Source organism: Coffea arabica, chromosome 11c (assembly GCF_036785885.1).
Source record: "Coffea arabica cultivar ET-39 chromosome 11c, Coffea Arabica ET-39 HiFi, whole genome shotgun sequence".
Taxonomy (NCBI): domain Eukaryota; kingdom Viridiplantae; phylum Streptophyta; class Magnoliopsida; order Gentianales; family Rubiaceae; genus Coffea; species Coffea arabica.
This window is the reverse complement of record NC_092330.1, coordinates 29,250,460-29,275,559: the sequence shown is the minus strand read 5'-3', so window position 1 is coordinate 29,275,559 and position 25,100 is coordinate 29,250,460. Positions and strand designations below refer to the sequence as shown.

Below are 25,100 nucleotides of genomic sequence, written 5' to 3'. Positions count from 1 at the left end.
CGGGTCGTCCCAAATGTAACACTTGGCGTCGCTCTTTAACTTGTCCCTCTTAGCCTTTGGCCACCCTGCAGGCAATTGATTAGTCACTAGAAAGTTTACCAAATCGGCATACCAGAGAGTAGACGAGTCAATGGCCAATAGTTGCTCCTCTGGGAACGCCTCCCTCAATGGCGGCTCCTCCTTATGAGCAAGTAAGCGGCTCAAGTGATCAGCAACTAAATTTTCTGCCCCACTCTTATCCTTAATTTCCAAGTTGAACTCCTGAAGGAGCAGGATCCATCTGATGAGCCTTGGTTTAGCATCCTTCTTCGTCATCAAGTACCTCAAGGCTGCATGATCAGAGAAAACTGTTATTTTTGCACCTAACAAATAAGGTCTAAATTTTTCTAATGCAAAAACCACAGCTAGCAATTCTTTTTCTGTTGTAGAGTAGTTGAGTTGGGCTCCGTTTAACGCCTTCGATGCATAGTAAATTGCATGAGCCGCTCTGCCAATCCGTTGCCCCAGCACCGCTCCCACTGCATAATCACTCGCGTCACACATTATCTCAAATGGGAGGTTCCAGTCTGGAGGTTGGATAACCGGTGGCGATGTCAATGAATCCCTCAACCTGTCAAATGCCACCTTGCATTCTTCGGTGAAGTCGAATGCCACGTCCTTCTGCAATAGCTTGAACAGGGGCGCTCCAATTTTTGAGAAATCTTTGATGAATCTCCTGTAGAAACCTGCATGACCCAAAAAGGAACGCACCTCCCGCACACTTGCGGGGTAAGGCAGAGCAGAAATAATATCGACTTTTGCCTTGTCTACCTCTATACCTCTGGCCGACACTACATGCCCTAGAACAATACCATGATCCACCATGAAATGACATTTCTCCCAATTCAGAACCAAATTTGTCTCAATGCATCTTTTCAAAATTAAAGCTAAATTATCAAGGCATTCATCAAAGCTATCCCCATACACACTAAAATCATCCATAAACACCTCAATAATCTTTTCTACATACTCAGAGAATATACTTACCATACACCTCTGAAAAGTTGCTGGGGCGTTGCAGAGGCCGAAAGGCATCCTCCGATATGCAAATGTACCGAAGGGGCAGGTGAAGGTAGTTTTCTCCTGATCCTCTGGTGCTATTGCAATCTGAAAATAACCAGAGAAACCATCAAGAAAACAATAATAGACACGGCCAGCTAACCTTTCTATCATCTGATCAATAAAAGGCAGAGGGAAATGGTCCTTCTTCGTCACAGCATTCAGACGCCGATAGTCAATGCACTGGCGCCATCCTGTGGGTTTCCTCACCGGGACCATCTCACCCTCTTGGTTCTCTTCAACTGTTACTCCCGCCTTTTTCGGGACTACTTGCACCGGGCTCACCCAGGGGCTATCTGAGATGGCGAAGATGATCCCTACTTCTAGGAGTTTAAGTATCTCCTTCTTGACCACTTCCATCATTAGTGGGTTCAATCTCCGTTGCCCTTGTCTAACTGGCTTCGCATCATCCTCAAGCCGGATCCGATGCATGCATAAGGAGGGGCTAATTCCGTTGATATCTGCTACACTCCACCCAATTGCCTCCTTATGATCTCGGAGAAGACGAAGTAGTCTATCTTCTTGCCCCGGGGACAGGTGTGCAGATATGATGACTGGCAGTGTCTCATTGTCCCCGAGAAAAGCATACTTCAAATGCTTTGGGAGAGGTTTGAGCTCCAACTCAGGCGCCTGCACAATAGAAGGCAACAATTTTGCCTGAGTTTCTGGTACAAAAACAGAAGTAAGCTCATACCTTGGGGAAATTGGTGGGAGCGAATGTAGTGCTCCAACAGCGTGGTATAGCTCATCATTTATTTCTACATCAAGAGTTGCTCCCAACTCAAGATGTTTGGCCAATGCCACTGCCAGTGCATCAACCCCATCCAATTCAAATATTTCCTGTACAAGGGGCTCAACAACACTTAAAGCATAAACAGAGTTAGTTTCATCTGGGTACTTCATCGCTTCAAAAATATTAAAATTTACAATTTCCCCATCAAACTCCATCGACAAGGTACCCTCATTTACATCTACTTTCGTCCTAGCAGTGCTTAAAAATGGCCTACCTAACAGAATAGGAGACGGATTTAGTGCCCTTTCATCCCCCATGTCTAGGACATAGAAATCTGCAGGAAAAACTAACTCATTGACCTGTACCAAAACATCTTCAACTAACCCTTCCGGGTAAGCATTGGTACGGTCTGCAAGTTGAATTATGATGCCTGTGCCTTTTAACGGGCCAAGATTTAGAGATGCATAAATTGTCTTAGGCATAACATTAATTGACGCCCCCAAATCCAACATTGCTTTCCTAATTGGAGTACCTCCTATCTTGCAGGGAATGGTAAACATACCTGGGTCTCCACATTTTGGTGGGAGCTTCCTCTGGAGTATAGCTGACACGTTTTCTCCCACCGCCACTCGTTCATCTCCCCTTAGCTTCCTCTTGTGGGTGCACAGGTCCTTCAGAAATTTGGCATATTTCGGTATTTGCTTGATTGCATCCAGTAGGGGGATGTTAATCTCTACTTTCCTGAATACATCCAAAAGTTCCTTTTCCTTCTCTACTTTCCTTGTCTTTTCCAACCTGCAAGGAAAAGGGGGTAAGTTAGAGCTAATAGTGAGTGGAGAGGTGGAGGTTACCTTAGGACCTTCACGAACACGTCCTTCCTCCTCAATTTTCTTTTCTATCTCCTCCTCGCTTTTGCTTTTTGAATTCTTCACTTTAGGTTCTTCCAGCTCCTTGCCACTCCTCAGCGTCATGGCACTTACATTTCTGGGATTTACCTCGGGTTGCGATGGCAGTTTCCCATAAACGTGAGATTCCAAGCGGTTGATGGCAGTTGCCAGTTGACTTATTCGAACATCTTGGTCCTTCTTGTCAGCCTTGGTGTCCTGCTGGAGCTGCTCGATTTTCGCGGCCAAGGATCTGATCTCCTGTTGAAGCTGTGTAGTAGTTGCGACCAGGTTGTTAGTAGTCGTGGCCAGGTTGTTAGTAGTCGTGGCCAGGTTCTTGACTAGGTCCTCCAAGGAGCTTCCTGTATTGGAGGATGAGGTTTGAGGTTTTGGTTGCCAAGGCTGGTAGAATCCTGGTGGACGATTCGGGAATGAACCTTGTTGCCTGTTCCCATAACTGAGATTAGGATGGTCTCTCCAACCGGGGTTGTATGTGTTGGAATACGGGTCATACTGCCTGCGGGGCGCGGGCACGCCTCCGGCCATATTTACCTGTTCTGCCCCGTCCTCTTGCAGAATGGGGCACGAATCCGTGCAGTGGTCCATGCTAGTACAGATTCCACACACATTCGCTCGCGGTGTGTCTCTCATGGCCAATTGCCTGACGACCGACGTCAACTCTGACAGTTGCTGCTGGACGGATGACGTCTCTGCCTCATTGACTCTACGGGTAGGATTGCTCTCACGGAAGCCGAACTGCTGAGAATTTTCTGCCATGGCTTCAATAAGGTCCCACGCTTCCCTCGGTGTCTTGTTCGCCAGGGCTCCTCCACTCGCAGCGTCAATAATACTCCTGTCAGTTGACTGGAGTCCTTCATAGAAATACTGAATCAGCAGTTGTTCACTAATTTGATGCTGTGGGCATCTCTTGCACAACCTGTTGAACCTTTCCCAATAGTCATACAAGGACTCCCCGGAGTACTGCTTGATGCTGCAAATCTCCTTTCTCAAACTATCAGCCCGGGATGCAGGGAAAAATTTTTCTAGGAATTTCTTCTTCAATTGTGCCCACGTGGTGATACTACCTGCAGGTAGGTAGTATAACCAATCCTTCGCTGCATCCTTGAGAGAGAATGGGAAAGCTCTAAGTCTTATTTGCTCCTCAGTGACCGCAGGAGGTTTCATGCTGGAGCAAACTACTTCGAACTCCTTGACATGTTTGTGGGGTTCCTCACCAGAAAGGCCATGGAACGATGGTAGGAGTTGAATCAATCCCGATTTCAGCTCGAAGGAGGTATTCTCAGCCAGAGTTGGGAACGTGATGCACAAGGGCTGATGAGTCAGCTCCGGGGTAGCCAGCTCCCTCAATGTCTGGGTGTTGGCCATGCTAAAATCGTCTCTTCCTGACTCGTTTTCAGAAAATAAGTGCCCTTGTTTTCGTCTCTTGGTCTCTTGCCGTCGCCTACGCGCTGCCTTCTCAACTTCAGGATCGTATACCAAGTCACCTGTGCGAAAAGAACGGGGCATAAACTAGCAAAAAATACCAAGAAAAAGAAGAATTAAAATAAAACAAAATAAAAACTGAATTCGAAAAGAAGCAAATAATTCAAACGCCAAGTCCCCGGCAACGGCGCCAAAAATTGACAGGTGCCGAACCTGTGCAATAATAATAAATGAATCCTAACTACCACCTGAAACAGTCAGTAATCAATTCGAGTACTGGAGCAGGGACTCTAGGTGTGCAATGGGTTACTTGATTCACCCTGTTCCCGAAGAGTTTGCTTAATCCGATATACCTGAATTAATTATTTAACTGAATTCCCTAACTAGTAGACAGTGATAAGCAGGGTCGTCTCCTCAGGGACTGGAGAGATATTTGTTTCTTTTCAAATCAAGATCAATGGGGGGGGGTTTTGGTATCAAAAGCCAACTGAACAAATTAAATGCAGAAACTAATTAATTAAAAACAATAATTGGAGAAGCTCTAGCCAAGGGTACACTTTAGAAATGGTTCACGCAACTGATCATCGATTCACAAATAATTCCAACTTTTATTAATAGATTGGTTATAGCTGTCTCGCACGCGCTAAACAACCAACCCTTCCTTAATTTCTCGATAGCCAAGGTACGACCGTTAGCTATTTCTCTAACCCAAAAATAACCCTAGGTACGACCGTAAGATTTAATTTCTAGATTGCAGTAATAATTAGAAAGGCCCAATCCTAACCAATAAACACGCTACGAGGGTTTATTTAAGCTAGATCGTATGTTCCCCTGACATAAACCCAATTACGCCAGTTGCTACAAAGACAGAGATAACGAACAATTACGGATTCAGTTACCTCTATTTAGCAAAATAGCCTATATGAATAATTAAATATTGCGCATCTATTCAATCACTCACACGAGCTATAGCGGTTAAAAGCAGGAAACATATGAATACCAATAAATGCAGGAAACAATTAAAAGCGGTTTAGATCTCACAATAGTGGTGAACCCATTCGTCAGTTGTCCCCTTGACTAGATGGAGGATTTAGCCACGCCGCATAATTAAATCACCACACGAATTAATAGATTGCAAAAGCATTGCGTTTTCTATTAAGAAGCAGGGAAAAAAAGGTGCTTTTCCCGTTGGGGAATATTGTCGAACACCTGGCGTGTGTCAGAGGCCAGTCCGGAGAAAAGAAAAAGAGAGACTAAAGACTAGGCTAAAAACTAAACTAAAACTAGGAATCCCCTTTTGCTTCCTGTACGTTCCCCCTTTAAGAGACAAAAGAAAGATAGACTAAAGCTATCTAGGTGGTCCCCACACATGTGGACAAAACCTCCTCAAGTACTTCCTCTTCCAAGTCCACTTCCGTAGCTTTCTTTGGAGAGTCCACATGACTTATGGCTTTGCGGTCCCCACCAATCCAAAGGCCCAAGGATTGAAGTCCTTAGAAGTCTCCATATTCTTCATAAAGTCCCTCTTTTTTTTGGTAGTTTGCTGCTTCCTCCTGAAATTAAGTCCATATACCAAATATGAGCAGATAACAGCAATTAACACAATATTTATCAGGGATAAAAGGGGAAATTAATAATAAAATGACTAACAAATTACACCCTATCAGCTCACAACTCGTAACAGAGACGTGGCAGCATATATTGGTCCAAATGGATATCACCTTCAACTCCGTTTTTTGACCGAGGAAGAAAGTTGGGAGTTGCTACGAATGAAATCATTAAGGGAGAGTACTGGTGAAGGTAAAATTTTTCCGCTTTATTAACATTAAATTCATTTTACGCAAAATGCCAAGGTGTATAAATTTAAATAAATAAATAAATTAAATATATGTATGTATGCATGCATGCATGCATATGCCGAAAAATGATAGTCCTACAATTTCATCCGCATGACAAAAAATTTTGAGGACATCTTTGAATTGCTAACCAAGACATATAAAACATGTCTCGTGTATACCAGTGGCAATTTTTAATGATAGCCTTTCTGAAATTTTTAGCAATTGAAATACTACAATGGAAACATAATTCCTTTTGCATTGTTACCATTTAGTTAAACTACTTGATCTTTCTTTTTTCCCAGATCCATATAATCTAGTAGATTTAAGAAAAAAAGGATCTCTTAGAATAGCCCTTTTCCTTGACTATTGATAGGTCTCAAGTCTTTACGTTGGGAGACTTGTTCGATTAACAGTCCGTTAAGGTTTGCGTATAGTTGTTGACTGGTAACCATGATGCTTATTTCTCATTATGGAAGATCTACTGTGATTGAACCATGGATTATATGAGAAATGAATGACAGATGCGTCATTGTTGATATTGAATTAGTTTTGTTCAATGCTGCACAGGTTGTGCAGATTTGGCCAAGATGGAAGAGTTAGGAAAGAAAATGTTGAAAAACTGTGGGGGTCTTCCATTGGCCGTGGTGGTCCTTGGTGGAATTCTTAGAACTAAAAAAAGCCTCAGAGAATGGAATGTGGTGCATGAGAATATCAAATCTTATCTGGCTAGGGGAGAAAAAATTGGAAAAGAAGGAGAGGTGCCAAAGATTTTAGCTTATAGTTACTATGACCTCCCTTGGCAACTAAAACCATGCTTCCTTTACTTGGGTAAATTTAGGGAAGATTCTGACATTGCTGCAGAGAGTTTGTATCAGATGTGGATAGGAGAAGGCATGATATTTGAGAAAGATAGAATGGGGCAAGAATCAATGATGGAAGTTGCAGAGCACTACTTGGAAGAATTGGCCAAAAGATGCATGGTTGAGATTAAAGTGCATGAAGGGAAGCATGCAGTAACAAGGTTGAAGTCATGCCGGCTTCATGATCTTATGAGAGATCTATGCTTGATCAAGGCAAAAGAGGAGAATTTGTATAACGTGGTCGATCAAAGTGCTTCACTAGATTCGCCTCCTGTAATTGAAGCACAATATGGTTTAGTCCTTCGTTTGATTCCACAGGATATCTCTGAGTACAACTTTCCACCAAAAGAACAAACTAAGCATCTTCGCTCATTCCTGTGTGATCCGTTGGAAGACGAATGGCAATATTTTTCAGGGGTGGGAATGATGTCCCAAGTCAACAATTTGAAGATGCTTAGAGTATTGTCAATTTTATTCTCCGATATGGCTTCTCAAGATTGTTTTCTCAAATCACCGCTGGGATATGTTGGTAGTCTTATCCATTTGAGATGTTTGAAATTGAGGTGTGCTGATTTAAACTTGCCATCATCCTTGGGCAATTTAAAGTACTTGGAAACTCTAGATTTATCTGAAAGTTTTAATTGCAGAATACCGAATGTGCTATGGAAATTGGGGCGTTTAAGATACCTTTATCTTCCAAACTTCAAGAACTTTCAACCTAAGCTGCGGTTGAACAAGCATCTGGAGATACTTGACGCATTCGATAATGAATTTTGCTATCCTAAAGACATATGCAAATTATCAAATCTCAGAGCTTTCAAAGCAAGAGTGTATTACAATCTTGAGGACTTGGAACAGATCGTGAATCATATATCAGACTTGGACTGCATGCGCATTAGCTCACTTAAAATCATTGGCTGTAATTTGGCCTGGATAGACTCCAACAACTCGAACAACAACAACAGGGGCTTGAATGTTCTTTTAGGGGTGTTGTTTAGTAGGAATATTCATGAATTAGAGATCATGGGTATTTTGTGCAAGAAGTTGCCAGACTACCAATCCCATATGTTTCCTGATCCTGCAGGACTCACTCAATTAAAGCTGTTCAATACTCAGATTGAGGAAGATCCAATGGGAACACTTGAGAAGCTTCCTAACCTACGAAGACTGGGACTTCACTTAGAATCTTTTCTGGGACAAGAAATGATTTGCCACTCAATGGGATTTCCCCAACTAAAACATCTCTGGCTTGAAGATTTGGGTGACTTAAAGCAGTGGAAAGTAGATGAAGGGGCCATACCTAAGCTCTCAAGTTTACGGATTGAGTATTGTGAAAAGTTGGAAATGATTCCAGATGGGTTGAGATATGTAACTACCCTAAAAGAGGTTTCTCTTGCGGGAATGCCTGAAGAATTCAACAATAGAGTTAGGATAGTGAATGGTAAACAAGGACAAGATTATCATAAAATAAGCCATGTGCCTTCAATCAATATCCGCAGGTACTCTTTCTCGCTTTTTACTTTTTCCTCCTCCAATTTTTCTCCTTTTAATTTTCAATTTACCGTTCTTGGAATTCCCTTTTTCTTAGCATCTAATTCCAATCACAGGTTTGATAAGCTTCAACAACATGATTCAATATTTTCTTTTGAGTTTTTAATGACCATCGTCTATTTTTATCTCTTTTCTCCTCTTTGAAAGAAACGGGATCATACTACTTGCTGTGTGAGATTCTTTACAGTGTTAGCTTCCAAATATTTATTTTTCTTTATCTACGACATCATCCAGTACAATTCTTGCTCCTTGACTAATTAAGGAATGTGGTGAAGAGGTAGTAAGTTTATATTTGAATGCTTTGCCTACCATCTTGTAAAGGCAAAATCAAAAGATTTTGTTTATTTCCTCATCTTTGGCAATGAGTTTACATTATCTCTAACAAATTAAATTTAATGGATAAGTATGTGTTATCGTCATATAATGTACTCATCAACAATGTTGCATGGCTTAAAAAATGCCTTCCAACTGTTTAAACTATTTGTGCTTCCCATCCCATGTAATTGTTTTAGATTACCATCCTTATTTAATCAAATATCTTGGAATATTCTTAAAATCTGTTTAGAATTTGATGATAAAGAATGATCATGTTGCCTTCAAGTCTTATTGATGCCAAAACCAACCATAAGAGCACGTGTTAATTCAATCAAGACTATTTTTTTTATTCGTCATCCCTAGTTCCTAGCCCTAAGTGGATTAGGGCCAGATAGAGTTAGGATATTTTTTTTCACTTGTAAAGTTATTGGATTTCTGACATAATTTGATATGCGTGCATGTTATATGTATAATTTTTTATATGTAGACCAATTCAATTTTATATCTGGGCAGAAGAAACATAGGATACTCTTGCCAAAGTCTCGCTTAAGTATTCCCTTAGACGTGATTGTATGCATATCAATTTTTCACTTAACTCTTTCTTTATTCTCTATTTTTTCTCAAGACTTTTTTAGTTGTTGTTACTCCTATTTTTCCTAAATCATACATTCATACTTGTTTTGCAGTGAATGGAGCAGTTGATCAGCCCTCACCTTCAAGTGATCCTCTGGGTTTTGTCTTTTTTTTTTTTTTTTTTTGGGGTATGGTTTTGTGTCATAATGCTGTTGAGTTAACATTTTACTCCATTTACAACTGTCTTGTAGGAAAAGAAAATTACCATAATGTGCTTTTCTCCCTCTCACATCAAATTACTGTGTCATAGTGTGTTTTTGTTATATGAACTCGCTTTTATGCACTGCTACATTTTAGTGAGTTGTTTGTGAGGAGAAATACAGCTTTCTTCGTAACAGCTTTATCCAACTTTCAATTTGTTTTTCAAGCAAATAAGTTGCTGCAAAGCTACATTAATCAGTTAAAGCTTCCATTGGCTGTGCCACGAAAACAATGAGTTGAAAATAGAAAGCAGGACTATCAATACTAGCATGAAAACTCTAGCCTTTTTTTTTTTTTTTTTTTTGCTTTTCATTTTTGGATTTTTTCCCCAAAGAACGAAGATAGGAGGAGATGCATCTACTGGTTTCTACTCATTCTCTTATCCACTGCTTCGCTGCAAGAGATGGCTCAAGTCCCAGAAGTAATTCACCTCTACACTCCGCAAAACTTATACTAGAAATTTCATGGAATCACACTTTTCTTTTTTTATCGACACGATAGAATTTTTTTATCGACACGATAGAATTTCTATAACTTAAGTAGCCTATTTCAGGGAAATCACACTTTTCGAAGTGCAACTTTTTCCTACAGGCCGTCAACATAACTTTTAACTCTTAGTCATAGCTAGGCTCCTAGCTACTCACTTGGTCCCATTGAATGGGAATTTTTCATGGACGTTTGCCTGCAAATTGCCCGTAGATATATATATCGTGGCATATTGTTTGTTCAGTGGTGTTTGGATTGCAATTTTTTATTAAAATTTTATTATGTTTTTTTTAATATATTTTTTTATATTAAATCGTTACTGCATATTTTTTTTATAAAAATTTTAAAAATAACAATCCAATCGTGATTTTAACTTCTAATTTCCCAGTTTCACGTTTGAGCAGCTGGGCCCTATCTTTCATGCAAAGTAGTGTAGCTAACAAACACAAATTTGAAGTAGATGATTATGTGATAGAATTTGCTGTCAATTATTTGGGCATAATCAACTAGCTAATATTCCGTACACATAAATATAGGACCTCAATTGATTAAATCAATAGCTGAATTTAAATTAGATCAGATGAAATCCTGTATAGAATGACCAAACCAAAAAAAAGAGAGCTGGGTTTTAGTAATTGGTTACCCGATACATTTGTATAACCTACTCTATCCTAATCTAGGGGGAGGAGGAGCCTAAGGAGTCTGTTATAGGGACTAGTGGGTATACAAATCTAACTAGACCAAGGGAGTACTATAACACAACTCTTAGATTTTTTGTCGCTGCTGATGAGGTTTGAACCCTCACCAACAGTCCAAGGAGGGACTTCTCTGGTGGCCACTGAGCCATTGGCCCAGTGGCTCAAAGGGGCTTTGAGGATGATGAGCATTTTTATTAATAATATTATATTTTTGGAGTTGGAAATTTGAAAGGTACCAAACACCGGGTGTGGCCTAGCAATAAGGGCAAATGATTTTTTCTTTTCTCCCTGCCCTGTTTGTAGAAAAATCCAAAAAAAAAAAAAAAAATAGGTATCTCTATAGTTTAAACATCTCATGTTTCTGAAAAAATTCTATGATAGACTTAAGATATAGTCTACTGAACTACTGCTCAAGCTAAAAATTTCCAATAAATACTATTGGGACTAAAGGCAGCCCAACAACTTAAATTCTTAATACTTTCAGCTAATAGACAATCTGATTTTGGATTAATTACTGGCTATTTAATTAGATAATAAATTTTGTTGTCATGACAAAAGAAGGGTTTTAGTAGAAAATTGAGGATTGAATTATGATGAGATTGACCCCCTTTTTGCCCCACTATGGCCCCCATCCTATAGGTTTAGCTGGGTGGCATATAAAATTCCATGAACTGATCAAACAAAATGATCCCAGCCCATGAAAAAAAGGTCGAGCCGTTCCCCAAGCAACTAGTGACGTTAAAGGTAGGTATTATTTTCAACTGTATGTATGCACAGTGGCGGAGTCAGGACTCTAATTCAGGGGTGTAATATGCAAATACATTATTTGATAGACATATTTATGGTGTTTTCAATTATTTATTTCATGTAATTTCATAGTTCAAATGTATCTATAGTTAATTTTATAGGTATGACTTAGTTATAAGTGTAGTTGATTCACTTTAAAAGTATGTTGTGCGTATATTTGAAACTAGTTAAAATAACAACATTCAATTAATTAGTCATTTCTTTTGTAAGAGCAATTAGGAATTTCATGGCCCGAGCAACTTTTTATTATTTTTTTTATTACTTTTATCATGTTTGTAGTGTAGATTTAATTTATTGTATTTGTGATAGTTTAAAAAATAAAAAAGTTCAAATAGCATCGGTAGTTGATCGTCTTTCTTTTTGGAATTAATACCTAATATCTCTTACGCTCGATAAACAATTTATATATTTGTGAAAAAATAGAATATTTAAGTTTTTAAAATTTGGAACAAGGAAAAGTTTCGTCACCTCCCTACCAGCCTTCTTGTCATAGGAGAACCAAAACAGCTCCTCTCTCCTCTCATCTATGTCCTTCACCCATTATCACCTTTCTATTCCATCCCTCTCCGTTGCATCAGTTTGGCTTGATTTTAGGGCTACATTTAAGAGAACAATGAGACTGTCTCAAAGTTTCTTGAAGGAATAACTCCATTTCAAAAACTAAAAGGGAGGAGCTAAACCCACACGCTCCCATCTTAAATCCACGCCTTAACCACGAATATGACAAAAAAGTTCCTATCGCTTAATGTCTTTCACTTATAACTATTTACAATTCTAGAATTATCATTTCATGCAATAACAATTTGCCATAACAATATTCTTTCAATTATTTGTTAATTTTTTTAATTCATTAATTCCTTGTTCTTTTTAATAATTTTCACTACATTAAGTGTCTTTAAACAATTATAAACTAATGAAACCAATCAAGTTAGATAAGAGAGTCAGAGATCATAGATTGTACAGATAATTTCATCATTTCAATGTAATAGATATGTATCCTACAAAAGAAACTAAAAAAAAAGGAAGATCAATTGATCCATGAATTTGGTACAATATTTGGCAAACAACCAAAAACCTCTGGTGGGGTTATACATAAATGTTGAAAGATAAGAAATTTTTATAGGAAACGTTAATAATATGATAATTTTAATTCTTATATATTTAGAAAAACAAATTAAGAATACACATCACACATCTTATGAGCTCAAAATTTCTCTAAAGCTGTGAGAATTTTGCTGAAAACATTTAAAAGATAAACTAAATTAGAAAAATGGTTGAAAGATTCATGCTAAGCAAATTGCTTGTAGTGTTAAAAAGGCAAAATTTAGAATTGCAAAACATTAGTAGAAAAACCATTGACTGCTAGGGGTCTTAATCTCATATTAGTCTTTAGGTTTTGATTTAACTAAAATTGTTTTCAATTCCTTAACAATTAGGTGGATAGAGTGTTCAGTGGGCGAAGTTGCGTTGGTGGCCATGTCTTCATGGGGTTGTTGGTGGGTGTGCACACCAAGCTTTTAGATGGGAACTTTATTTTGCAATTTCATTTTATTTATCAAACCTGTTTATTACAGTATGAAAACTCCACGTGCTTACTTTTACGTTGAGAAAATAGTGGAGAAGTTAGATTTGTGGGTTAGTTGGGGATAAGAATTATGTAGATGAGTACTATAAGTACTTTTTATGGGTGCAGAGCAAGCTGTATCCTTATACTGAATAGTTTAGGACAAAAATCGTCTTTAAATTTCAATCACATGGATGGGGCATCTTGAAAATACGAGATTATTTGGAGTGAAGTTATAGTGTTGGGTACTATTTAATGCAGCGTGTGTTTTACTATATTTATAGAAGTGGCCTTATATTTTTCCAGATGGAGTGGTCTTTTTGTAGGGCTGTCAACGGGCCGGGTTCGGGCCGGAATTCATTATTCCGGACCTGGACCCGAATTACTATGCGGACCCGACCCGTTTACCCGACGGGTCTTTTATCCTATGTTCCGGATCCGGATCCGGCGGGTCCGGCGGGTCCCGGATCCGGATTCGGGTCTACCCGAACAAATTTAGTAAAATTTATAATTTCTAATAAAAATGAAAAAATATATATTTGTAAACTAATTTTTAACTAATGCAAAGAAAAAACCAAATAAGAAAAGAAATCAAATTAACTTTATTAAAATACATCACTCTAATCAAATTATATTGATAAATATACATATTTAAAATTATTAATTCATTTATATCCGGATCCGGGTCTAATACGGGCCGGAATACTATATTCCGTATCCGACCCGTTTTTTGTTTGACAAAACGGATCCGGATCCGGATCCGGAAAACGGAATTAAATCCCTACCCATACCCGCAATAATTTCACGGATCCGGTCCGGATCCGGGTCTAGACCCGACCCGTTGACAGGCCTATCTTTTTGTTGAAGGTTTGGTTTTTTAGAAATATGAAATTATTTGGTCATCTTTTGTGTAGCGGGTACAACCTCTACTAGTTTATGTGTCGGTGGAATTACTTGAATGTCCTTTAGGAGACATTGATTAGTAGTGTAAGTGTCAATTATTACATTCAAGAAACATAACGTCATCTTTGATGGACATCCAACTGCCCGTTTTTTTATCGCAATTAAGGTGAGGAGAACGTGATTAAGAAAGAAATTTATATCTAAGCATCTCTCACCTTCACCACTTCGAATGTCCTCTACTTCAAATTCTTTTGTTTTGTTCATTTTGCCTTCCGTTCAATGGTTATTTGTATTGCTATTGTCCCTTGAGTTTGAGAATGGTTCTCCAACACAACTATTCTTGGTGGTTCAGTTTGAGGTGAGTTTTCCTTTTTTTTTTTTTTTAATTTTGATAGTGTGGTTTGCTTTGTCTTCATTCCAGATTTGGTTTACTTTTGTGAGAAAAATTTCCAGTTCATATTGGATTCAAATTGCTGCTACGTTGAATGTTTAACTAGTAAGATTTTTTAGTGGAAAGAGTCCTTACTCTAAATGAAGAAAGTCCACAAAGGATTTGGTTACTGTGTATAATTTAAATGGTCTGGTTTCTTGGAAAAGGGTTGGAGCAATTGTGAGGAGAAGTTTTGCAACGGGTGTTTGGAATAAGATTAGTAAAAATACTACTGCAATTGCTTCATTTTTAACGTGGTTTGTATTGCATTTGAATTGTTTGGCAAATCCATCCAATCCTTACTTTCATGTAACTTAAAAACTACTGCAATTGCTGCATTTATAGCATGCTTATCTTCTATAGTTGTTTGCCTTGCTAATAAGTTGATTGATTTGTGAATTGATTTTGTGTTTGTTGCATTATAAATCATGTTGAATTGTAATTTGTAGTTAATAATTGCTTATATTGATTTGAGTTTGTAGCCAAGTTTATTGTTTTATACATTTCTTGATATTTGCTTAGGCTATGCTTTTTTATTTCTACCACAAGATTTAGCATCCCTCAAATACTATTCTAACTAATGACTCATAACTAGGGATGACAACGGGTGCGGGTACCCGCGGGGATACCAATAGGGCGGGGAATGGGGCAGGGCGGGGGCAGAGGTGGAGGCAAAATACACCCCCATCTTAAAACGGGACGGGAGATGGAGCAGCATACACCCGTCCCATCCCCGCAAAAAAAAAAAAACAAAAAAAAAAAAAAAAATATATATATATATATATATATATATATATATATATATATATATATATATATATATATATATAGACACACACACAAAATACAACCCTAAATTTCTTAGAGCTGCACCTTCACGTTATCTGCCGGTTGCCGCATAGGCTGGACCTTCCACCCTCTTTTTTTTGCGTTCTTCATACATGCACCCCAGTACGCGAAGCAGAGTCAGCCGTCTTGCGTTCTGTGGCACGCACGGCTAGGCCATAAAGATGATGAGCGGCCTTGGTTTTTATTTTTTATTTTTAATGGTCCGAGCAATTGCAAGCTAGGGATAATCACTTACCCTGACTCAGGAGTTGCCGCCACTTCTTTAGCTTATCAGCTTTTAGTTTTCCTCAACCAGGTAAGATTAAATTTTTTTTCTTTCTTTTTTGCTTGGAGGTTAGAATCTTCCTGCTTTTGTTTCGGTATTCTATGCAAAGGGTTTGTTGGGTTGGGTTCTTTGCTATGAACTAAAAAAAAAGGGGTGTTTGTTAGCTTGGAACTAGAGTATAATTATGAAAATGGGTTCTGTCTTGTGCAGGAAATTATTGATTTGATTTGATTTAAATGCTGGGATAGACCAGAACTACTGTGGCAATTCCTAATGCGAGGATAAATCTGTTTCCTAACTTTAAGCTTGCTGTGTTATTCTTGTTATGCCCTGAATCTATGTACTTTAATCTATTTCTTAAGATTTGATTTTTTTTCCCTGCGGGAGACCGCGGGGCAAACGGGGTGGGAGGTGGGGGGCAAGGGGCGGGGGGAGTTATTTGACAATGGGACGGGGGATAGGGGAGTTATTTCCCCGCCCTACCCCCGTCCCATTGCCATCCCTACTCATAACATATAAGAGTTGAACTGTGACCTTTCGACTCAACTCAGAATCAAGTACTTCAAACCAAAATGCAAACTCAATGATTTGTGGAGGAACAATAATATTAATATAATTTGTTTAGGAAAACAAAACATAAACAAATCGTTAGTGTTTAATAAAAATCTTGGAAGCTATTAAAAAATCTTTGAAGAAGAAAGAGGCATAAAGAAAAAAGTATAGGAAAAATCGTTTAAAAAGTTTCTCATATTTTTTATAAAATAAATTTGTTATCTCTTACTTTTAAAAATATAATTTTATGTCCCTAATAAATTCACGTTAGTTAAATTTGGTATTTATCTAAGTTTCTGACTAGCATATTTGACTACGTAATACATTTTGAATAAAAAATTCTACATATTTTTGTTAGTCAAGTGCTGTCTTTTTTTGTTTGTCTAAAATACTTTAATTTATTATTCATAGGGAATTTAAGAATATTTTGAATTTTAAGGCGAAATATGTGAAAATAGACACTTCGTATGGTTTAGATATGTTGAAGGTGCTTTCACTATGGTTGTTTGTTAGGGTGTTTTTAAAATTAAAAATTTTATTGAGGTATATTTTTAAACTAAAAAAAAAGTTACCACCCACCACCCTCTCCTCTTCCCTCTTCCCTCTTCCCTCTTCCCTCTTCCACCTCCATTGCCACTGCCACCCCCACCCCTCTCCCCTCCTCCCTTCTTCCCGTCCTTCCTCCTCCTCCCTCTCCCTCCTCCTTTTCTCTCCTTCCACCTCTCCTCCCTTCCTTCCCCTCCGTTCCCCCACCTCTTCCTCATGAGGGATAAACTGGCTAGACAGGTTTCTAAGTCCTTGAGATGGTGTAATTTGGGTAGCAACATCGTGGCTATTGAAGTTTATAGGGATGATCTGTTGCTCTTATCTCAACAATTGCTAAAGAGACTGGAGATGCCGCAGTTGAATCCATCCTTCGCTAAGACTTCGTCTAAGTTTGAGGAGTAGTTAATGCAGGATACCAGTGTGGCATTAGAACAAGTGAAGGGAAAAAAAAAGCATGGTCGACCACCTAAAGGTTCGTCATCTCAAGGAGTAAAGGCTTATTTTTCTAATATTTAATGTCGCTACCAGTCAATTTTTTGGTATGGAATATAAGATGTATATCTCAAGTTGATTTTGCACATTATTTGAAGGAATTGTGTATTTATAATCGAATTCACTTATTGGTTGTGATTGAACCTATCACGAATGATCAACATTTGCAAAGGGATCAATTGCTACTCGGGTTTGATTATGGTAGATTGTTCATTGATGGAAAAATATGGGTTTTTCAGTCTGTAGATTTTGATTATTCTTTTGTTACTTTGGCCAATCAGTTAATTCATATTTCCATATCTTTGGGTTCAGCTGAGGCGGTGTTTTTGTCTACTGTGTATGCTAAGTACTCAAGGGTTGGTAGGAGGTTGTTATAGGCTGCCTTGGAGTCTATAGCAGAATTGGTTCACGGGTCTTGGATGGCGGCAGGGGATTTGAATATGCTGGCTTCAGTCGATGAACGTTTGGGAGGTTCTAGACCAAGGTTAGGTGAGATAGAGGAATTTAATAATGCCATTCGAGGTGCTAGTTTGGTTACTTTAGATTTTGATGTGTCAGTTTATACTTGGACGAATGGCCATCTTTGGCAGCGTCTTGATTGAGTGTTAGTTAATGCGTGTGGATGCAGTTTTTACATCTTCTCATGTATCACATTTGGCTAGAGGCTGTTCTGATCATTGCCTTTTATTAATTAAATGTAATGAAGGTTTGCGGCCTAGGAGTTGTTTTCATTTTTTAAATGTTTGGACGAGGCATAGGAATTTTTTAGATGTAGTTAAAGACTCTTGGGAATAGCCGATGCAAGCAGTGGGTATGCAAGCATTTTTTCAGAAATTGATGAGATCAAGGAAGTGTCTTAAGCAATGGAATTATAATGAGTTTGGTAATATTAATCAGAATATGCATCAAGCGCAAGATGCAATGTTGCTGGCTCAGTTGGTGTATGATAATTCACAATCCATTGAATCTAAGATTGAGCTTAATGAAGTGATGCCTAGGCATTCTAGGGAATTGGCTATTGAGACTGAGTTTTGGCGGCAAAAGTCTTCAGTTAAATGGTTGTAGGTTGGAGATGCTAATACTGCATTTTTTCATGTAAAGGTGAACAGAAAAGGAGTCAGAACTATATTGCTCATATTCGTCAAGGTAATGCATGGTTGGAAGATGCTTCAGCAATTAAGGATTCTGCTGTCTAGTATTTTTCCCAACTATTCGGGTATGATCCAGAGGTGGAGTGGATTGACTAGATTCCTTTTCAGTTTTTGAAGGTACAAAATGTGTCGAATGAGCTATTATCTGCTTTACATATGGATGAGGAGGTTCACAAGGATGTGTTTGAGATGGATAGAGATTCTATTGTAGGGCTTGATAGTTTTTCGGTCACTTTTTATCAGCACTACTATTCTATTATCAAGCAAGATCTTTTATTTTTGTCGAGGAGTTTTTTAAAGGAATGGAGCAGCCACGTGGATTTACAATATGGCTATAGTGTTAATTCCCAAGAAGCAAGGGGCTGTAGAGTGGAAAGATTTATGGCCCATAAGTTTATGTAATGTCAACTCTGAACTCATGTCCAAAATTCTTGCATTTCGGATTAATTGTATTTTGCATGATCTAATATCTCCATACCAGTCTAGGTTTGTTCCGAGTAGAAATATCTTTGATAATATTTTGCTGGCTCAGGAGCTTGTTTCAAAATTGGATAAAAATTTGAGGGAGCCTAATCTTATTATTAAATTGGACATGGAGAAGGCATACGATAGAGTTAATTGGAGTTTTTACTTCAGATGTCGAGGGCTTTCTATTTTTTGAAAAAGTTGTTGATTTGTTCTTCGGAACCTTTTCTAATAGTTGATTTCTGTGATAGTTAATGGGAAGTAGATGGGATATTTGAAATCCTATATGGATTCATCAAGTAGATTACTTGTCTCTAACCCTTTTCATTTGGTTGTAGAATATTTGGGTTGGGGTCTTTATGAGGTGCTTGATTCAAATAATTGGTTTTTCACTACTTGGGTGGTAGGATTCCTTACCTGACATTTGCTGATGATCTGGTTAATTTTACAAAGGTGTCTAGGCATTGTCTTAGGGAATTTGGGATTTGTTGAGTTTTTATCAGTGTGTTTTGAGTCGAGTAATGTTGAGAAGAGCTCGTATCTTTGTTCTAAGCATGCTATAGCAACTCAGTGTAGTTTGGTGAAGGTATATTTCAATTTAAGAGGCCAAAGCTTCCTATAAAATATATTGGGGCTCCTTTGTCCAATGAACGTAACAAAAGGGTGTTATTTGATGGTCTTTTTTGTCAAATTCGTGCAAGGATTTTGGGTTGGAGTACGAAGTTCCTATCCCTTGGGGATAAAATTATTTTGTTACGGCATGTTTGAAATTCACTGCTTTAATATTTGTTACAAGTTGTGCAGCCCCTAAGTCTGTTCTTCAGCATATAGGTTGGTGATTTAATCATTTTCTATGTGATTGTCGGGGTGAGCGTCGATTGCATTGGCATTCATGGGAGGCTCTTTGTTTTCCTTTAGAAGAAGGTGGTTTAAATTTTAAAGCTCTGGATGTTGTGTCAGAAGCATTTGCAATGAAATTATGGTGGAAATTGTGTGCAAATGATTCGTTGTGGGCTGGCTTTATGCATCATAAATACATTAAACATGCTCATCCAATGTCTAATTTTTCAACTGTAGGATCTCCAGTTTGATGCAGGTTGCTTTGTACTCAGATTAGAGCTGAGAAGCCTATTTTTTGGAATATTGGTCAAGGCATGATTGATTTTTGGAGAGACAAATGGGTATCTGAAGAGCCGCTACAATATTTATGTGGGTTGGATAACCCTTTTTCTTTAGGGTTGCTGAATTTATTCTTCTAGATGCTTCATGGAATTTGACTCGCTTAAGGGAATGGCTACCTCCGATTCTAGTTGCTGCAGTATAAGACATTCTGCCGAAGTTGTCTGAGAATGATCAGCTTGTTTGGAATTTATCAGATGATGGGAATTTCTCATTTTCCTCGGCTTATGATGCTGTAAGGATGAGAAGGAGTGTATCCATGGTTTCCGAGATTATTTGGAACCCATTAAACCCTTTGAAGATGTCCTTTTTGGCTTGGAGAGTTTTTCATAAGGTTTTGCCCACGGATGATGTGTTAGCATCTAGAGGATTTTATTTGGTCTCTAAATGTGGCTCTTGCGAATCTTGTGAAACTTTAAGACATATATTCTTTGAAGGTGAGTTGGTTCTTCAAGGATGGCAGCATTATTCAAGGTTAGTTGGGATGGAGTTCTATGGGGTTACTTGTATTTCATCGGCTCTTTAGGTATTGGTGTTTTTCATCGAAACCTGGTAAATCAGATCATGTATGTTGTTTGATTCCAATTGTCATTCTTTGGTTTTTGTGGATTGTCGAGAATGAATGTGGATATCAGGAATTAGCCTTTTTTGTCCCATAGATTGTATTTAATATTAATCGGTTCTTTTCTGTGTTGGGGGAGCGTCTACATTTATTGATGCCAGTCAAATTGATGTGGATGGGCAGACATTGTTAGCTTCATGGTTTCGTGTTGAGCCTCACCTAAAAAGCTGTTGTATTTCACTTCAATGGCAGTCTCCGCCGGCTGGATTTTGGAAATTGAATACGGATGTGAGTCTTAGAGAGGGGATAGCTTTAGGGGGTGGTATTGTTCATGGAATTAATAGAGAATTTGCGTTTGCTTTTTATAAGGAGTTTGGTGAATGAAATGTTTTATCTCCTGAAACTCGGGCTCAATTTTTTGGTTTGCAAGAATGTCTACTGCGCAGGATTTTTCCATTGCTTGTTGGAGTGGATTCTCAAGGTTTAGTGCTTATTTTTCAAAATTTTAAAATGGTGAGGTGGCCTTTGTGTATAACTATTGGGAGGATTTTATCACTTTTGGGCCGACTTTCAGCTAAGGTTTTCCATGTTTATCGAGAAATTAATTCTACTACGGATTTTTTGCCCTCTTTGCAAGGTTTTTCATGCTTCATTTTTAATAACGTTGCAGATTTATCGAGTCAATATAGGGGTATTTTATAATTAGATAGGCAAGGTTTTACTTATATCCGTACTTCTTTTGTAAGGGAGTTGTTTTATTATTCGTCATGTAGTGGAGATTTGCCAAAACAAAAAAAAAAAAAAACCATGTGCCATTTCAAATATTTTAGCAGTCAATTCAAAGTAATTGAAAAAAATTAGGGAAATAGAATGTAGGTATTGTCTGGGAAGGATTTTATCATCCATGTTATTTTTTACTCATTTTATCAGGTCTTGTTGAGCTCTACAAGTATACAGTTAGAGTTGACTAAGTCATTGATGTGACTAATAACAGCATAACAAGAGCACCTGAAAAAAATGTGTACTTTTGTCAACTCCAGTATTAGATTTTTTTTCGTTGATTAATTAAATCTAATCTCAAATTGAACTCCAAAAGTCGGCAATTCTTGAAACCAATCCAGGGACTTAACTACCCAATCCAAACCCCTCCTAGAACCGATGTGGGATAACTAATCTAAGGGGGGAACTTGCTGCTAAGTGGGAAAAAAATGTGTACTTCTGCTCCTCATTTTTCCTTTTTTGGCCTGAAGGTTAGTCTTTAGTAATACGAAGCAAATTTGCATGTTTGACAACCAAAGATTGATAGTATGTTTTGGGACCAAAAACAAAAAAAAAAAAAAAACGTTGAAATAGCAAACTTTATCAGGTTTTGATTTGTATGTAAAATATAGACTATTGGTTCACGATAACACTTTAAATTTTTTTTTTCATTAACTGTCACTTTTTACTAATAACGAGAAAGCTTATTAATTAAACATATAGATAAAGAGGGGAAGCTCCCTGCCTCGTAGGATGGTCGTCCGCCAATGTGGCAACTGAGGATTGGCCGGTGGTGCTGCCAGGTAGGTTTTTTTTTTTTTTTTTCTAAACTACCTGGGATGGTCGTCCGCCCATGTGGCAACTGGAAATTGGCTGGAGGTGATATGGCACTTGGTTGTCCTCCCTCTTGTATTTGTTTGAGGGCTTTTCTTCTTCTTTCTCCCGATAAACCAAACGACGTCGTCTGTTCCTTCTTCCTTTTTTGTGTCTTTCAAAACGTAGCAGACGTGGGCATGGTCGTCCTCGGGTGTGTCGCCGGGTGATTGGTTGGCTGCTGATGATATGGATCTTGTCAGACGTTGGTGGTGCCGGGTTGCTTCTTTGTTTGGTCACAAACAGTAGAGTTGTTGTTTGGTAATGGATCGTTGGACTAGGAGATTAGTTAATATTACGGTTGTAGCCCTCTGGCCTTCACCTATTTACGTCCTTCTATCTATACAGGTTTGTTGTTTTAACAAGGGTGTGTTGGTAATGTGGCTTAGGCGTCAACTTTGGTCATCCACTAACGTGTTCTCTTTCTTTTGTTGGGGGGAAGAAACCCAGTGGACAGATTGACCTGTTATCAGAGTTTTTGGTGAGATTTGACTCTCGCATTGGGCTCGATGCTTCAGAAGAACTTTCTTTCCTCTCTCTCTCCGTCAATCGCCTCTCTCAATCATCATCTCTTTCTTTTTCTTTCTTCAGAAAGCCCTCATCTTCTCTTCATTTTTATGTTTTCTTTACCTTTATCTTCTGAGCTAATCTAACCCAGAAGAAATGATAAAGAAAAAAAATGGTTCCATATTTTGCTTGGAGGTTTGTTGGCTTGAAAAAAATAAGAAACGGTTTTTTTTCTCTTTCATTTTTTTCATCATCGTCCCTCTTTTCCTTATCTTTCTCTTCAATTATCCCCTCATCTTCTTCTTCATTTTTTTTTCTTTCCGATTTTGATTGAGCACAACAACAACAACGAGGATGGTTGGGATTTTTTTTGGGTTTCTAATCTCTTCTTCTTTCTCTCTCTAGCCTTTTGGATCTTTTTTTGTGTGGGGGTTTAGCAGTCAAATTTTTATATATTAATTTGTATATATCTTTGATGTTGCAGGTGCAAAAAAATGGAAGTGTCTTTTAGCATCCAGCATCTCGATGAGAGTGAGTTTGTGTAACTTTTTTCCCTTTTTTATAAAGTGCGTCTCTTTTGTTTTTCTATTTCCTTCCTAAGTTATTACCTGATTTTTTAGCAACTGGTAGTGGAATCCTCTGGAATGTATATGTTAAAGAGCTTTCCGGTTAGAGTTTGGGATCCAAAGAAGCCCTTACTGTCAAGATTTTGCATAAATCCTATGGTTAGAATTTTGGAACCCCATCTCGTGTCTTGATGTTTTATATGGGTTATTTGGAGAAGCAAAAGTCAGAGTTTTTTACTTTTCTCTCTTTCTCTTTAGAAAGGAAACCCCTTTTCCCCTTTTCTTGCCTAAGGACTACTTGTAGTTTTTTTTTTTTTTTTTTTGGTGAGAAAGAGATGGGAAAAAAATGTCACTTTCTATTTTCTTGTATTTTTTTGTTAACTAATATGCTCCAAGAGATCTAGGATCTTTCAGAAAAATTTGAAGTGTCGTTTTATGTATTTGTATGAATTGATTTATTGTGTTTTCATTTTTTTATTTGTTATTGTTAGGGTATAAATGAAGAATTAAGAGGCGAATTTGACGGTAAATATGCAGGCTTGGAGTGAAAGGTTACAATAGAGAAAAATGAAAGCTTCCCAGAATATCATACCCAAGGGTTCTCTCTCTCTCTCTCTCTCAGTGTCCGTTTTTATCTGTTAAATCCACTTTTGATTAATTAAGTTTCAACTATGAATTTTGTTTTACTGCAAATATCCTTATGTTAGTATAATTTGCTTTAAATTACTGGTAGTTTAAATTGCTTTGAGTATAATTTTTTTCTATTGAAAAATTTTGAAGTAAGTGATATTACTTGATGGTCAAAGTAGAACCATACGAGGCCCGGCTGGGTTTATTATCAATGGTTTCTTACTACAAGCATATATTTTTTTTTTAAGTGTACAATGTTGAGGAGTTTTAAATGATAGGGAAGGTGGGTATATGATTTCTGAGGTATAAAATTGCTAACAAGTCAGGAAATCCTGAAACAAGGTCTCTGACCCTAGGCTTGAGAAATCTTGAAGGTTTCTGAACCTCCCGGTTTGGCTTGCCTCTCCGTGTTCTGTAATTTTGTTTTTCAGAATTAGTTATTTGTATCATTTTAATTTGTCGGTTTATTTCTAATACCAACTTACTATTCTTGTTCCAGGTTTTTCCTTCTCATTTTACTTGAAATCTATGCTTTTTTTTTCACATGTAAATGCATATTTTTCCCTGGCATCGTTAACACAACATTTTGTGTTGTCTCTTTCTTTTTGGCCACTTGGCAAATTGATTCGATAATATTCTTAAATCTTAACTGAATTCTTTCTGCATTTAGAAGCTTGATTTTATTTTCTTAAATTTGTTTTCTAACAACCTTCCATTCTTTGTTTGCTCCCTGCACAATCAAATGCAGTTTCTTTTTATATGATATTGTGGATCTTTTAAAATTCTTCTTTTCCTTTGCTTGCATATAGTTTTGGGATAATCTGTTGTTTATACATTTCCCCTTTCCTTACTTTGTTTGTCAAACCTGTCATTCTATAATTCTTTAGGGGCCTATTAGTGCTTGTAAATGATGGGTTGTCCTGACTACTTGATGTGTATTGTGTATAAATTTGTATTTAATAGTCTGTGAAGATGGCAACTTATGTGCCGTAACCTATTTTTGTTTAGCGGTTTTGTTATTCTGTTTTATTTACTTTAAAATCTCACATGAAAAATGCTTCTTTACTAAAGTGAACAATTCTGATTCGTACACAACTTCTAGGATATTTCTGAATTGTTGAGTCTTGCATCTGTTAGTAGCTTATATTTCCAAAATGCAAAATTGAAAGCCTCGATGCAACCAAATACAACCAAAAATACTCAACCAGACAAGTATTCAAGTAAATACAATGACAAAGAATATAAGCAATTTTAAAGCAC

General features: G+C 37.7%; 1 protein-coding gene, 1 long non-coding RNA gene and 1 other non-coding gene across 3 annotated transcripts; all 3 read left to right on the top strand.

Annotated features, from left to right (window-relative positions):
- The first annotated feature begins 3,622 nt into the window (after positions 1-3,622).
- LOC113717443 (small nucleolar RNA R71) lies at positions 3,623-3,729 on the top strand. Its single transcript, XR_003454373.1, has one exon. It is a non-coding gene; the product is annotated as a small nucleolar RNA R71 (small nucleolar RNA).
- A 2,838-nt stretch (positions 3,730-6,567) lies between these two features.
- On the top strand, positions 6,568-9,458 carry LOC140016653 (probable disease resistance RPP8-like protein 2). Its single transcript, XM_072070230.1, has 2 exons — positions 6,568-8,355; positions 9,409-9,458. The coding sequence occupies exons 1-2, from the start codon at positions 6,584-6,586 to the stop codon at positions 9,422-9,424; spliced, it is 1,788 nt and encodes a 595-aa protein (XP_071926331.1). The 5' UTR covers positions 6,568-6,583; the 3' UTR covers positions 9,425-9,458.
- Positions 9,459-15,285: 5,827 nt separating this feature from the next.
- On the top strand, positions 15,286-21,118 carry LOC113715656 (uncharacterized). Its single transcript, XR_011822965.1, has 2 exons — positions 15,286-17,128; positions 19,842-21,118. It is a non-coding gene; the product is annotated as an uncharacterized lncRNA (long non-coding RNA).
- Positions 21,119-25,100: the final 3,982 nt, after the last annotated feature.